This window comes from Ranitomeya variabilis, chromosome 3, assembly GCF_051348905.1.
Source record: "Ranitomeya variabilis isolate aRanVar5 chromosome 3, aRanVar5.hap1, whole genome shotgun sequence".
Taxonomy (NCBI): Eukaryota; Metazoa; Chordata; class Amphibia; order Anura; family Dendrobatidae; genus Ranitomeya; species Ranitomeya variabilis.
The window spans coordinates 436722361-436739357 of record NC_135234.1 but is presented as its reverse complement, the minus strand read 5'-3'; the positions used below and the strand labels follow the sequence as shown (position 1 = coordinate 436739357).

The 16997-nt window shown below is 45.0% G+C and overlaps 1 protein-coding gene across 1 annotated transcript in view; it reads left to right on the top strand.

Moving 5' to 3' along the window:
• Nucleotides 1-16997, top strand: part of GALNT17 (polypeptide N-acetylgalactosaminyltransferase 17) — an 828236-nt gene that overhangs the window by 247484 nt on the left and 563755 nt on the right. Inside the window, exon 3 of the mRNA XM_077296430.1 lies at nucleotides 15237-15403. Within this exon, the coding sequence (XP_077152545.1) occupies nucleotides 15237-15403 (167 nt within the window). The remainder of the gene's footprint in view (nucleotides 1-15236; nucleotides 15404-16997) is intronic.

Sequence of the window (16997 nt, the reverse complement as noted above, 5' to 3'; positions counted from 1 at the left end):
TCTCCAAGATGGTCCATTTGGTTCCTTTGCCTAAGCTGCCTTCCTCTTCCGATCTGGTTTCTGTGTTTTTCCAGAACGTGGTTCGTTTGCACGGCATCCCTGAGAATATTGTGTCAGACAGAGGATCCCAGTTCGTTTCTAGGTTCTGGCGATCCTTTTGTAGTAGGATGGGCATTGATTTGTCGTTTTCGTCTGCTTTCCATCCTCAGACTAATGGACAGACGGAGCGAACCAATCAGACTTTGGAGGCTTATTTGAGGTGTTTTGTCTCTGCTGATCAGGACGATTGGGTGACATTCTTGCCGTTGGCTGAGTTTGCCCTTAATAATCGGGCTAGTTCCGCCACCTTGGTTTCGCCTTTTTTCTGCAACTCTGGTTTCCATCCTCGCTTTTCTTCGGGTCATGTGGAGCCTTCTGACTGTCCTGGGGTGGATTCTGTGGTAGATAGGTTGCAGCGGATCTGGAATCATGTGGTGGACAACTTGAAGTTGTCACAGGAGAGGGCTCAGCGCTTTGCCAACCGCCGCCGCGGTGTGGGTCCCCGACTACGCGTTGGGGATTTGGTATGGCTTTCTTCCCGCTTTGTTCCTATGAAGGTCTCCTCTCCCAAATTTAAACCTCGTTTTATTGGGCCTTACAAGATATTGGAAATCCTTAATCCTGTATCTTTTCGTCTGGATCTTCCTGTGTCGTTTGCTATTCACAATGTATTTCATAGGTCCTTGTTGCGGCGGTACATTGTGCCTGTAGTTCCTTCTGCTGAGCCTCCTGCTCCGGTGTTGGTTGAGGGCGAGTTGGAGTACGTGGTGGAGAAGATCTTGGATTCTCGCCTCTCCAGGCGGAGGCTTCAGTACCTGGTCAAGTGGAAGGGCTATGGTCAGGAGGATAATTCCTGGGTGGTCGCCTCTGATGTTCATGCGGCCGATTTAGTTCGTGCCTTTCATGCCGCTCATCCTGATCGCCCTGGTGGTCGTGGTGAGGGTTCGGTGACCCCTCACTAAGGGGGGGGGTACTGTTGTGAATTTGCTTTTTGCTCCCTCTAGTGGTTACTAGTTTTTTGACTCTGGTTTTTCTGTCATTCCTTTTATCCGCACCTGGGTCGTTAGTTAGGGGTGTTGCTATATAAGTTCCCTAGACCTTCAGTTCAATGCCTGGCAACGTAGTTATCAGAGCTAGTCTGCTGTGCTCTTGTCTACTGATCCTTGTTCCAGTTATATCAGCTAAGTCTGCCTTTTGCTTTTTGCTATTTGTTTTGGTTTTGTATTTTTGTCCAGCTTGTTCCAAATCTATATCCTGACCTTTGCTGGAAGCTCTAGGGGGCTGGTGTTCTCCCCCCGGACCGTTAGACGGTTCGGGGGTTCTTGAATTTCCAGTGTGGATTTTGATAGGGTTTTTGTTGACCATATAAGTTACCTTTCTTTATTCTGCTATCAGTAAGCGGGCCTCTCTGTGCTAAACCTGGTTCATTTCTGTGTTTGTCATTTCCTCTTACCTCACCGTTATTATTTGTGGGGGGCTTCTATCCAGCTTTGGGGTCCCCTTCTCTGGAGGCAAGAAAGGTCTTTTGTTTTCCTCTACTAGGGGTAGCTAGATTCTCCGGCTGGAGCGTGTCATCTAGAATCAACGTAGGAATGATCCCCGGCTACTTCTAGTGTTGGCGTTAGGAGTAGATATATGGTCAACCCAGTTACCACTGCCCTATGAGCTGGATTTTTGTATTCTGCAGACTTCCACGTACCTCTGAGACCCTCGCCATTGGGGTCATAACAGGCGACATTGGCTTGAGGGAGCCAAGCATCGCGTGGTGGTCTTGACGGATCACAAGAATTTGATTTATCTCGAGTCTGCCAAGCGGTTAAATCCTAGACAAGCTCGTTGGTCGCTGTTTTTCTCCTGTTTTGATTTCGTGGTTTCGTACCTTCCGGGCTCAAAGAATGTGAAGGCTGATGCCCTTTCTAGGAGTTTTGTGCCTGACTCTCCGGGAGTTTCTGAGCCGGCTGGTATCCTCAGAGAGGGGGTGATTTTGTCTGCCATCTCCCCTGATTTGCGGCGGGTGCTGCAGGAATTTCAGGCCGATAGACCTGACCGTTGTCCACCGGAGAGACTGTTTGTCCCGGATAGATGGACCAGTAGAGTTATTTCCGAGGTTCATTCTTCGGTGTTGGCGGGTCATCCTGGGATTTTTGGTACCAGGGATCTGGTGGCCAGATCCTTTTGGTGGCCTTCCTTGTCGCGGGATGTGCATTCCTTTGTGCAGTCCTGTGGGATTTGTGCTCAGGCCAAGCCTTGCTGTTCTCGTGCCAGTGGATTGCTTTTGCCTTTGCCTGTCCCAAAGAGGCCTTGGACGCATATTTCCATGGATTTTATTTCGGATCTTCCAGTCTCTCAGAGGATGTCTGTCATCTGGGTGGTTTGTGATCGTTTTTCTAAAATGGTCCATTTGGTGCCCTTGCCTAAGTTGCCCTCCTCCTCTGATTTGGTTCCGCTGTTTTTTCAGAATGTGGTTCGTTTGCATGGTATTCCGGAGAACATTGTGTCTGACAGAGGATCCCAGTTTGTGTCCAGATTTTGGCGGTCCTTTTGTGCTAAGATGGGCATTGATTTGTCTTTTTCTTCGGCCTTCCATCCTCAGACAAATGACCAAACTGAACGAACTAATCAGACCTTGGAAGCTTATCTGAGATGTTTTGTTTCTGCTGATCAAGATGATTGGGTGACTTTTTTGCCATTGGCTGAGTTCGCCCTCAATAATTGGGCTAGTTCTGCTACTTTGGTTTCGCCTTTTTTTTTGTAATTCTGGTTTTCATCCTCGTTTTTCCTCAGGTCAGGTTGAGTCTTCCGACTGTCCTGGGGTGGATTCTGTGGTGGATAGGTTGCAGCAGATTTGGAACCACATAGTGGACAATTTGACGTTGTCACAGGAGAAGGCTCAGCACTTTGCTAATCGTCGTCGCTGTGTGGGTCCCCGACTTCGTGTGGGGGATTTGGTATGGTTGTCATCTCATTACGTTCCTATGAAGGTTTCCTCTCCTAAATTTAAACCTCGTTTTATCGGTCCTTATAAGATTTCAGAAATCCTCAATCCGGTGTCATTTCGTTTGGACCTCCCAGCATCTTTTGCCATTCATAATGTGTTCCATAGGTCATTGTTGCGGAGGTATGTGGTTCCTGTGGTTCCTTCTGTTGATCCTCCTGCTCCGGTGTTGGTCGAGGGAGAATTGGAGTATGTGGTGGAGAAGATCTTGGATTCTCGTATTTCGAGACGGAAGCTTCAGTACTTGGTTAAATGGAAGGGCTATGGTCAGGAGGATAATTCCTGGGTTGTTGCCTCTGATGTTCATACTGCCGATTTGGTTCGTGCCTTTCATTTGGCTCGTCCTGATCGGCCTGGGGGCTCTGGTGAGGGTTCGGTGACCCCTTCTCAAGAGGGGGTACTGTTGTGAATTCTGTTCTCGGGCTCCCTCCTGTGGTCATGAGTGGTACTTTGTGAGTTCTGTTCTTGGGCTCCCTCTGGTGGCTTTGAGTGTTATGGCTGGTCTGTAGCTGGACTCCAGCTGCCTCGTTTCCTGCTAGGCTTGCTGCCTATTTAACTCCACCTGGACCTTTACTTGTTGCCTGCTGTCGTTGTATTCAGTACTGGTTCAGATCTCTCTGGGACTTCCCTTGTGACCTGTCTCCTCGTGGAGAAGCTAAGTTCATGCTAGTCTATTTTTGCTCATTGCTATTTGAAAATGTTTCTCAGTATATGATGAGTTCAGTCCAGCTTGCTTATATGCTATTTGATTGCTAGCTGGAAGCTCTGGGGTGCGGAGTTGCGCCCCTCACATCGTGAGTCGGTGTGGGGGTCTTTTTGTATTCTCTGCGTGGATAATTTTTGTAGTATTTTATACTGACCGCACAGATTCCTTGCTATCCTCTGACTATTAGTTATTAGCGGGCCTCATTTGCTAAAACCTATTTTCATTTCTATGTTTGTGTTTTCCTCTTAACTCACCGTCATTATTTGTGGGGGCTGCTCTCACTTTGGGGAAAATTTCTCTGAGGCAAGTGAGGCTTTGTTTCTCTCTAGGGGTAGCTAGTTTCTCAGGCTGTGCAGAGGCATCTAGGCCGAGTTAGGAACGCTCCACGGCTGCCTATAGTGTGTGTTGATAGGATCAGGATTGCGGTCAGTAAAGTTCCTACATCCCCAGAGCTTGTCCTATTTGTTGGTTTACCTATCAGGTCAGTTCATGCGTTCTTACCACCAGAACCATAACAGTCTCCCAGCTTTTGGCTGTGAGACACCGTGCAGTGGATCACATTAACTTAATGCCTCCCAGTTGTTAGCTGGGGGCATTTTACCATGTGCGCATGCCACCCCTTTAAGAGCAAGGGAATCGTGCCTAGGCATGCCCTAGGCTTGCCGCCGCAGCATAGTGCGGCATGCACAGGGAAGAAGGGGGCAGCTCAGGAGGATGCTGCTGCAGCCAAGGTGGTGTATAAGCTGGCGCTCCCACATGGTGAGAGGAGGGGAACCATATGGAGGCGCCAGGAGACATTATAGTTACCCTTAGTAATATAATATATATGTTCCAAAAAATGTTTTTTAAACTTTCTTGTAGTACATCCAGCATACAGTTGTGCATTTGATACAATATGCAAAATTACTAAGTGATCAGTGTCCCAATTTATACAAATACTAGATGGTGGCCCGATTCTAAGGCATCGGGTATTCTAGAATATGCATGTCCATGTAGTATATTGCCCAGTCACGTAGTATATTGCCTAGTCACTTAGTATTTTGCCCAGTCACGTAGTATAATTTTCCATGCAGTTATGGTCCCATAGATGCTCCATATAATGCTCCATTCAGTTATGGCCCCATAGATGCTGCATATAATGCTCCATGCAGTTATGGCCCCATAGATGCCCCATATAATGCTCCATGCAGTTATGGCCCCATATAATGCTCCATGCAGTTCTTTATGGCCCCATAGATGCCCCATATAATGCTCCATGCAGTTATGGCCCCATATAATGCTCCATGCAGTTCTTTATGGCCCCATAGATGCTCCATACAGCATTGTGCCACATGTAATGCTGCTGCTGCTGCAATAAAAAAAAATCACATTCTCACCCCCCATCGCTGCTCCTCAGCGTCCCGTCTCTCTGCTGTTGTGATCCGCTTTTTGGGCTCCCCTGGTGGTGGCTGGTGGTACTGGAGGCTTGTGTGTGCTTTTCTCCCTCAGCTCACCTGTTTCCATCAGTTTTGGGAGTTCCCTATTTAGCCTTGCTCTCCAGTCACTTCCTTGCCGGTCATCATTGTAACCTGAGTCATTCAGTTGCATGTTCCTGCTACTAGTCTGCTGATCAGCTAAGTGGACTCTTGTCCTTTTTGTTTTGTATTTTTTGTCCAGTTTACAGTTTTGTCATTCCCTGTTACTGGAAGCTCTTGTGGACTGAAATTGCCACTCCTGTGTCATGAGTTGACACAGGAGTCTTAAAGTAATCTCAGGATGGGTTTTTGAAAGGGTTTTTCAGCTGACCGTGAAGTCCTCTTTTGTATCCTTCCTCTATCTAGTAAGTGGACCTCGCTTTGCTAAATCTACCTTCATACTGTGTATGTCTTTTCCTCTGAACTCACCGTTAATATATGTGGGGGCTACTATCATCTTTGGGGAATTTCACTAGAGGTAAGCCAGGTCTGTTCCTTCCTCTTCCAGGCGTAGTTAGTTCTCCGGCTGGCGCGTGGCATTTAGGCAGCCGTAGGAATGCTCCCTGGCTACTGTTAGTTGTGTGGTAGATTTAGGTCACGGTCAGCTTGAGTTTCCATCACCCGAGAGCTAGTCTGTTATTTTGTGCTTCTGATGTTCCCATGCCATTGGGGAATCATGACAGTATGACCGGCCGCTGTTAAAGTAATTGGCAGAAGAAAGGAGAGTAAAAGAAGTCTGTAGATTTTTTTTTTTTTTTTCCCTCTCATGTTTGCTACTTAGTTGGCTCAGTTGTATTTCTGCTCTATTTACAGCCTTGCCTTTCTCTCCTTCTAACCCTTGAATGGCTCTGATCTCTCCGGTTTAAGGATGGACCCTCAGAGTTTGGCTGCAGGTTTTAATAATCTTGCTACGAAGGTTCAGGATTTACAAGATTATGTTATACGTACTCCTATTTCTGAACCTAAGATTCCTACACCAGAGGTATTTTCCGGAGATAGATCTCGGTTTCTGAATTTCAAATGTAATTGTAAATTATTCCTTTCTCTCAGACCTCACTCCTCTGGAGATCCTGTTCAGCAGGTTAAGATTGTGATTTCTTTGCTGCGAGGTGACCCTCAAAATTGGGCATTTTCATTGACACCAGGGGATCCTGCGTTGCTCAATGTGGATGCGTTTTTTCTGGCTTTAGGGTTGCTGTATGAGGAACCTAATTTGGAGATTCAAGCTGAAAAAGCTTTAATAGCCCTGTCTCAAGGGCAAGATGAAGCTGAGATATACTGCCAAAAATTTTGTAAATGGTCTGTGCTTACTCAGTGGAATGAGTGTGCCCTAGCGGCAAATTTCAGAGAGGGCCTTTCTGATGCCGTTAAGGATGTCATGGTGGGGTTTCCTACGCCCACAGGTCTGAATGAGTCCATGACAATGGCGATTCAGATTGATCGGCGTTTGCGGGAGCGCAAACCCGTGCACCATTTGGCGGTATCTTCTGAAGGGATGCCAGAGAAAATGCAATGTGACAGAATTCTGTCAAGAAGCGAGCGGCAGAATTATAGGCGCAAAAATGGCTTGTGCTTCTACTGTGGTGATTCCGCGCATGTTATATCAGCATGCTCTAAACGTACTAGGAAGGTTGACAAGTCTGTTTCTATTGGCACTTTACAGTCTAAATTTCTTCTGTCTGTAACTCTGATTTGTTCATTATCAGTTATTACCGTGGATGCCTATGTGGACTCTGGCGCCGCTCTGAGTCTCATGGATTGGTCCTTCGCCAGGCACTGTGGGTTTGATTTGGAGCCTCTGGAAGTTCCTATACCTCTAAAGGGTATAGATTCTACACCTCTGGCTTGTAATAGACCACAGTTCTGGACGCAAGTGACTATGCGTATGACTCCAGACCATCAGGAGGTGATTCGCTTCCTCGTGTTGCATAATCTACATGATGTTTTAGTGCTTGGATTACCATGGTTACAATCTCATAACCCAGTACTGGACTGGAAAATTATGTCTGTGTTAAGCTGGGGATGTCGGGGGGCTCATGGGGACATACCTTTGGTTTCTATCTCGTCATCTATTCCCTCTGAGATTCCGGCTTTTTTGTCGGATTTTGGGGATATTTTTGAGGAGCCTAAAATTGGTTCTCTCCCTCCCCACAGAGAGTGTGATTGCGCCATAGATCTGATTCCAGGCAGCAAATTTCCAAAGGGTCGTTTGTTTAACCTATCTGTACCTGAGCATGCTGCCATGCGAGAGTATGTTAAGGAGTCCCTGGAAAAGGGACATATTCGTCCTTCTTCGTCACCTTTAGGAGCTGGGTTTTTCTTTGTCTCTAAAAAGGATGGCTCGCTGAGGCCTTGTATTGATTATCGACTCCTGAATAAAATTACAGTCAAATATCAGTATCCGTTGCCGCTGCTTACTGATTTGTTTGCTCATATAAGGGGGGCTAAGTGGTTCTCCAAGATTGATCTCCGGGGGGCGTATAATTTGGTGCGAATTAAGCAAGGGGATGAGTGGAAAACCGCATTTAATACGCCTGAGGGCCACTTTGAGTATTTGGTGATGCCTTTCGGCCTTTCTAATGCACCTTCAGTTTTTCAGTCCTTTATGCATGATATTTTCCGTGAATATCTGGATAAATTTATGATTGTGTATTTGGACGATATTTTGATTTTTTCTGAGGACTGGGAGTCTCATGTTCAGCAGGTCAGGAGGGTTTTTCAGGTCTTGCGGGAGAATTCTCTGTGTGTAAAGGGTTCTAAGTGTGTTTTTGGGGTTCAAAAGATTTCTTTTTTGGGGTACATTTTTTCCCCTTCTTCTGTTGAGATGGACCCTGTCAAGGTTCGGGCTATTTGTGACTGGACGCAGCCTACTTCTCTAAAGGGTCTTCAGAAATTCTTGGGCTTTGCTAATTTTTATCGTCGATTTATAACTGGTTTTTCTGGTGTTGCTAAGCCTCTTACGGATTTGACTAAGAAGGGTGCTGATGTTGCCAATTGGTCCTCTGCCACCGTGGAGGCCTTTCGGGAACTTAAGCGCCGCTTTTCGTCTGCCCCTGTGTTACGCCAGCCCGATGTCTCTCTCCCCTTTCAGGTTGAGGTCGATGCTTCCGAGATCGGAGCGGGGGCGGTTTTGTCGCAGAAAAGTTCCGATTGCTCAGTGATGAGACCTTGTGCGTTCTTTTCTCGAAAATTTTCTGCCGCCGAAAGAAATTATGATGTCGGTAATCGGGAGCTTTTGGCCATGAAGTGGGCATTTGAGGAGTGGCGTCATTGGCTTGAGGGTGCTAGACATCAGGTGGTGGTTTTGACTGATCACAAGAATCTGATTTACCTTGAGTCTGCCAGGCGCCTGAATCCTAGACAGGCGCGCTGGTCGTTGTTTTTCTCTCGGTTTAATTTTGTGGTCTCATATCTACCAGGTTCTAAGAATGTGAAGGCGGATGCCCTTTCTAGGAGTTTTGAGCCTGATTCCCCTGGTGATTCGGAACCTACAGGTATCCTTAAGGATGGGGTGATATTATCCGCTATTTCCCCAGATCTGCGACGTGCTTTGCAAGAGTTTCAGGCGGATAGACCTGATCGCTGTCCACCTGGTAGACTGTTTGTTCCTGATGATTGGACCAGTAGAGTCATCTCAGAGGTTCATTCTTCTACGCTGGCGGGTCATCCTGGAATTTTTGGTACCAGGGATTTGGTGGCTAGATCCTTCTGGTGGCCATCTCTGTCTCGAGATGTGCGTGTTTTTGTGCAGTCTTGTGATGTGTGTGCTCGGGCCAAGCCTTGTTGTTCTAGGGCTAGTGGGTTGTTGTTGCCCTTGCCTATTCCAAAGAGGCCTTGGACGCACATCTCTATGGACTTTATTTCTGATCTTCCTGTCTCTCAGAGGATGTCTGTTATCTGGGTGGTGTGTGACCGTTTTTCTAAGATGGTTCATTTGGTGCCATTACCGAAGTTGGCTTCCTCGTCTGAGTTGGTTCCTTTGTTTTTTCAAAATGTGGTTCGCTTGCATGGTATTCCTGAAAATATCGTTTCTGATAGGGGTACCCAGTTCGTTTCTAGATTTTGACGGGCATTCTGTGCCAGGTTGGGCATTGATTTGTCTTTTTCGTCTGCCTTCCATCCTCAGACTAATGGCCAGACGGAGCGAACTAATCAAACTTTGGAGACGTATTTGAGGTGTTTTGTGTCTGCGGATCAGGATGATTGGGTTGCCTTTTTGCCGTTGGCGGAGTTTGCTCTTAATAATCGGGCTAGTTCTGCCACTTTGGTTTCCCCTTTCTTTTGCAATTCAGGGTTTCATCCCCGTTTTTCTTCTGGTCAGGTGGAATCTTCGGATTGTCCTGGAGTAGATGCTGTGGTGGATCGGTTGAATCGGATTTGGGGACAAGTGGTGGACAATTTGAATTTGTCCCAGGAGAGGACTCAGCGGTTTGCTAACCGCCAGCGTCGGGTTGGTCCTCGCCTTCGTGTTGGGGACTTGGTGTGGTTGTCTTCCCGTTTTGTCCCAATGAGGGTTTCTTCTCCTAAATTTAAGCCTAGGTTCATCGGTCCCTATAGGATTTTGGAGATTATTAACCCTGTTTCCTTTCGTTTGGACCTCCCGGCATCTTTCGCTATCCATAATGTGTTCCATCGGTCGTTGTTGCGGAGATACGAGGTGCCGGTGGTTCCTTCTGCTGAGTCTCCTGCTCCTGTGCTGGTTGAGGGTGAATTGGAGTATGTTATAGAGAAGATCTTGGACTCCCGTATTTCCAGGCGGAGACTCCAGTATCTGGTTAAGTGGAAGGGCTATGGTCAGGAAGATAATTCTTGGGTAACTGCCTCTGATGTTCATGCCTCGGATTTGGTTCGTGCCTTTCATAGGGCTCATCCAGGTCGCCCTGGCGGTTCTTATGAGGGTTCGGTACCCCCTCCTTAAGGGGGGGGTACTGTTGTGATCCGCTTTTTGGGCTCCCCTGGTGGTGGCTGGTGGTACTGGAGGCTTGTGTGTGCTTTTCTCCCTCAGCTCACCTGTTTCCATCAGTTTTGGGAGTTCCCTATTTAGCCTTGCTCTCCAGTCACTTCCTTGCCGGTCATCATTGTAACCTGAGTCATTCAGTTGCATGTTCCTGCTACTAGTCTGCTGATCAGCTAAGTGGACTCTTGTCCTTTTTGTTTTGTATTTTTTGTCCAGTTTACAGTTTTGTCATTCCCTGTTACTGGAAGCTCTTGTGGACTGAAATTGCCACTCCTGTGTCATGAGTTGACACAGGAGTCTTAAAGTAATCTCAGGATGGGTTTTTGAAAGGGTTTTTCAGCTGACCGTGAAGTCCTCTTTTGTATCCTTCCTCTATCTAGTAAGTGGACCTCGCTTTGCTAAATCTACCTTCATACTGTGTATGTCTTTTCCTCTGAACTCACCGTTAATATATGTGGGGGCTACTATCATCTTTGGGGAATTTCACTAGAGGTAAGCCAGGTCTGTTCCTTCCTCTTCCAGGCGTAGTTAGTTCTCCGGCTGGCGCGTGGCATTTAGGCAGCCGTAGGAATGCTCCCTGGCTACTGTTAGTTGTGTGGTAGATTTAGGTCACGGTCAGCTTGAGTTTCCATCACCCGAGAGCTAGTCTGTTATTTTGTGCTTCTGATGTTCCCATGCCATTGGGGAATCATGACACTCTGCACTGACTGTTCAGGCAGAGGGCGGCGCGCACACTAATACGTCATCGCGCCCTCTGACCTGCACAGTCACTGCAAGAGGATGGGAAGATGGAGCGGCGCCCGGTGGATGGAACGCGGACAGGTGAATATGAAATACTCACCTGCTCCTGGTGCTCCTGACGCTGTCCCTGCCTGTCCCATGGTACCGCAGCTTCGCGCCTGCGTGAGAAGGACCTGACATGACGTCACGGTCACATGACCGTGACGTCATGGCAGCTCCTTCTCGTGCAGGCGCACAGGGCCTGTGATGATGTCGCGGTCACATGACTGTGACGTCATGGCAGGTCCTTCGCGCATACCATCCAGGTTTGATCCCTGCGGTACCCCGTACTTTCCCTGAGCTCAGTGACGTCACGCGCTGGGCCCTGCGCCAGCGAGCTCCTCCCTCCGCTGGTTCCCGCTCGTATCCAGGGACGCTACCGGCCGGAGCAGTCCCTGGCTCTACGCAGCTTCTGCAAAACACTGCTTTGCGGTCACTTTCTCCTGCTCGACCGCCTGTCTGCCCGCACACCTGCCCGACGAACACCACCGATCAACATCCATCATTGTACACCGGACCACTATATCACAACGGTGAGTGTGCCTATCGCTTACCGGCTTTTCTGAGTCACCAGGTCTCAGTCTGACCATCGATATCCGGTACATGGTGGCTTTGTGGTGTTCTGGGCACTGTAGCGTTTATCTCTCTGGCAGTAATTCCACTGGCATATTATGCACTATCTCAGCAGAGCATTGGGTGCATAATCCTAGTTGTTACACACTGCAGCGCGAACCCAGTTGTTTTTTACATTGTTTGCACTCACTTATTGGCAGCGGAGGCCCCTCTCTGTCTCGGTTCCTGCGGCTCAGTGTCTTTTTGGTGAGGTAGCGCTGGTGTATTCTTGCATATTCATGAATATGAAATACTCACCTGCTCCTGGTGCTCCTGACGCTGTCCCTGCCCGTCCCATGGTACCGCAGCTTCGCGCCTGCGTGAGAAGGACCTGACATGACGTCACGGTCACATGACCGTGACGTCATGGCAGCTCCTTCTCGTGCAGGCGCACAGGGCCTGTGATGATGTCGCGGTCACATGACTGTGACGTCATGGCAGGTCCTTCGCGCATACCATCCTTGCCATCAAAACCTGCCGGCGGAAGGTGAGTATATAATGATTTTTTATTTTTTTAATTATTTTTAAACATTAGATGTTTTTACTATTGACGCTGCATAGGCAGCATCAATAGTAAAAACTTGGTCACACAGGGTTAATAGCGACGGTAACGAATTGATGCCGTTACCACCGGCATTAACCCTGTGTGAGCGGTGACTGGAGGGGAGTATGGAGTGGGCGCTGGGCACTGACTGCAGGGGAGTAGGGAGGGACTAATCGGACTGTGGCCGTCGCTGATTGGTCGCGGCAGCCATGACAGGCAGCTGGCGAGACCAATCAGCGACTTGGATTCCATGACAGACAGAGGCCGCGACCAATGAATATCCGTGACAGACAGAAGGGCAGACAGACAGAAAGACGGAAGTGACCCTTAGACAATTATGTAATAGATTTGTTAGTGTTTTTTATTAGAAAATGTTATTGTTTTTTTCTTGATTTCTTATTGACATATACTACAACAGCTTTTGCCACATTTAAAAAAAAAAAAAACTTTTGTAGATAACTGTGTTTTTTCATTACTTTTATGATCTTTATATAACCTGGGAGATAAACAAATTCCCAGAGACATTCCTCATTCAGCTACCACTCTATAGCCTTGATCTAGTATCTATTATAGTTTTTCCTCTTGATATAAAATGGATATTTTTTATAACATATTTGATCTGTTTATATTAGAGGCAATATGGTGTGCTAACTTAGGCTCCATTTTAACCAGATCAAGTATTAAAAATATTTAACCAGCAACATGCCATCCACTAAAGAAGTTATAGGGCTAGAGTAAAAATTCTTATTTTGCTGCACCTTTTTCAAATTTCTGTCTTATAAAGGAAACAATTGTGATAATTGGATTTCTTGTTTATGCATTTTTGCAGTTAGATATTCGCTGTCAGTAAGAATAAATAAATTTTTATACCATGGATTATAGTATTCTGTTGGTTGGTTGCATTTAACTTAAGTCCTAGGCTTTTTCATGGTACATTACCTTTAAAGAGTAACAAATTGCCAGTGGAATCCCTTTAAACAGAATATAACTGCTAGACCCTTCCATAAATGTTCATAATAGTCAACAGAAAATATTTGATGTGAAAAGCTGTAAATGATGCATTACCTTGCATAGAGCAAGAAATAGCCCTATGGCAACTGTATTTTACAAAATAGTGGTGGTATTATATCAAAATCTTATAGGCTTTAAAACTCCTTCAGTCTATTTCATAGTTCTGTGTTTGTCTACAAAAATATAATTCTCCTTCAGGTTTAAGAATAAAGTGATTTAAGAGGGAAATTGCTATGTTTGAAATGGACATTTGTGTATTCAGTGTATTAACACTTTAGAAACCGACTGTGTCCATTTCAGGCAGTGTAAGCAATCTGTCGTAAATGGATATTATGTCTAGGTTATCCCAGCTCTCGTGTGTTGCTGTGACCAATTTTTCAGTGCTACTAAATTTGAGGGCACATTTGCATCCAGACCATTACATACAGAAAAATGGATGAATTAGAGGCTTTTGGTGACATACTGTCAGTCTATGAGCACAGTACACGCATTTACATTTCTATGCCACATTAAGGTCCCCCAAAATATTGCCATATTTTGTCAGTGTATGCAAAACTGACCTCCATTAAAATGCCAGATAACCCACATAACAGTATTAATCAGGACCTGAAAACACCTCAGGATACTCAGCACATATATCAGCAAGACTCGAAGAATACGACCAGAAACTCCTCATCCGGTGGTGGCAGCATTAATGAGGTTGTCTGGGACTTTTACATTAGGATAGGTCATCAAATCAAAAGAGCCATGCACCCCCCATCGATCAAATGTTCCCAGTGCGGGTAGAAGTGCTCAATTTCAGAGCTGTACGACACTGCTCTGTCAGCGGTATAGTGGACTATTAATTCAGAGAGATGGCGGGTGTGTAATATCCAGCTGTGGTAACTATACCAACGATGGAACTGTATTGTGCAGTTTCCTGACTATCCAGCAACCACTGGGATCAGCTGATTAATAGGTGTAACACCTCCAGTGTTTTGATATTGATGACCTATCCTAAGTTTAGGCCATCAATGTAAATGTCGCGGACAACCCCTTTAAAGTTCAAAACAGTGCCAGAACCCTTGTCCCAACCAGAGAGACAACCCTCTCTCTAAACACACATTTACAGATGCCTATGTCATGAAGCCATAACATTTAAAGGGAACCTGTCACCAGGTTTGGCAGATATAAGTTACGGCCACCGTCTTTCAGGGCTTATATACAGCATTCTATAATGCTGTGGATGAGTCCTCCATCCGACCTGTAAGATAAGAAAAATAAGTTTTATTATACTCCCCCAGGGGGCAGTCCGGTCAGATGGGTGTCGTAGGTCCAGGTCCAGATCGTCTTATGATCGTCGCCCTCCTGCTTGCTCCATGACTCTCGGCATTGCGCTCCTGCGCAGGCGTACTTGTCTGCCCTGCTGAGGGCAGAGGAAAGTACTGCAGTGCGCAGGCTTTGGGAAAGGTCAGAGAGGCCCAGCGCCTGCGCACTTCAGTACTTTGCTCTGCCCTCAACAGGGCAAATAAGTACCCCTGTGCAGGAGCGCGGTTACAGGAGCCATGAAGCAAGGAAGAGGGTAGCGATCATAAGAAGATGGGAGGTGCTGGACCCTGACCTGCGACACCCATCGGACAGGACCGTCCCCCAGGTGAGTATAATAAAACTTATTTTTCTTATCTTTCAGGTAGGATTGGGGGCAGAAATCTTATATAGGCCAAACCTGGTGACAGGTTTGCTTTAAATGATCAGGACGAGCAGCTTGCAGGGTTCAGCCCCTTTGGCTACCAATATCACATATTCCTTTTATTAAACAAGATGCTATAAAAACTAAAATTAGGTTTATTTAATATTTTATTATATTTGCAAATGATATGGATAAAATTAAGCACAGAAATAGTAAAAAACTGTAACTCTAGCATGCTATTTAAACACAGTGATTCATAATTGTGACCTTTTATAGAAGATATTTGAAGAAGTCGTGTAAATCCATGGTAAATCCTGATAACTTTTTACCAATTTGTGTCACACATTTTTGCATGTTGATGAACACTGTTTTCTTTTCTATCTCTCTTTTTACCCCTTCCTTTAATTCTCTAATATATATATATATACATTATAGTTTTTCTTACATACCGAATATTGTTTTTTTTAAGGTGTAAGAAACTAAAATACCCTAAGGAACTTCCTCAGATTTCAATCATTTTCATCTTTGTAAACGAAGCCTTGTCAGTGATCCTTCGATCAGTACACAGCGCAGTGAATCATACACCTGTCCATCTTCTCAAGGAAATTATCCTCGTTGATGACAACAGCGATGAAGGTATGAGTATATGTTATTATATTATCTTCCATACAGTAATTGCTTCTTCAGATAATTATATTTTATGTCTGACTATAGATTAGATCATCTGAGCATAAGTAAAATTAAATGCAATGGTTATATGTTTAGTACTTGTAATATAAATGCGATAAACATGGACAACACAGAGCAAATAAAACTATTAATTATGTTCATTTCAAAACCATGCCACAAATTTTCACAATAGCAACATAGTATTAAAATCTAACTTTGTATATTTACCGCAATAATGCCAGTCCATGTACTCATCTGCTAAAGAGTGGATACAGCATAGAACAACACACCTGCATATTTCTGTGAAAGTCTCTTCTTCAAGCAGTGGGTCACAATTTCCTAAAGGGGTACTCTAGGTACAGAAAAGATAATGAATGGAAATGCCATTAAAGGTACATTCCTAAATACTTGTACTTAGCAAATGACAATTGTTTTGTCTTGGGAGCTATTCATTATAGAATGAAACCTCTAAAATGTTATTAGGAGAGGGACTGTGAACATCTCAGTAACCTGGCAAATACAGTATCTACCGCGTAACATGTATTGTCATAATTCCTAAGTACACTTAGTAGCTCCAATACTTCATCAGAAAGACTAGGTGGACATCAGTGTGAGCAGCACCCCTGGACACACCTGGTATCTCCAATAATAGTACAGATAGACATGTTGGACAGCAGTGTGAGCAGCCTCTTCTTACCTCAGCACCTCTGGTATCTCCAGTGTTAGATCAGGTAGACATGTTGGACAGCAGTGTGAGCAGCCTCTTCTTACCTCAGCACCTCTGGTACCTCCAGTGTTAGATCAGGTAGACATGTTGGACAGCAGTGTGAGCAGCCTCTTCTTACCTCAGCACCTCTGGTATCTCCAGTGTTAGATCAGGTAGACATGTTGGACAGCAGTGTGAGCAGCCTCTTCTTACCTCAGCACCCCTTCGTATATCCAGTATTAGAGATATAACCAAATTCAACTACAGAAATATTGCACGATCTTGATATTTTTTTTCAGAAAGTTATTTCTCTTAAGATGAGTAAGATAAATTAATATTGCCAAAGGTCATTGGCTGATCTTAAGTTAGGTGTCAGATTACATGTTTCCACTCTATGATATTCCAGTAGTGCATAGTCTGTGTTCTTTTAACCATGGCTGTCTATGTAGATCAGAAAGACAGGGTGGACAGCAGTATGATCAGCATTCTTTTTCAACCTTTGTTTTCATTTTTATTTTTGGAAAGTGCAGTGAAAAATAACAATTCCGTTGTTTTGATTTTTTTTCCTTTTTGCTATTTGACGTACAATTTAAGTACTTTTAAACTGTGTTAAATAAGACTTTTTTAAATGTCACAATACAAAATGTTGGTTTTTATTTATCAAAAGAAAAATAATTATTTTTTTATGGCGGAAAACTGGGTTGATTTTTAACTTTTATATATTTTGCTATTATATTTATATATTTTATAACTTTTTTAATTTTTACTTTATTTTTTCATTCCCCTCTCAGACTTGAATCTTCATTTTCTTGATTGCTTATACTATATACTTCAATACCTTAGTATTACATTATA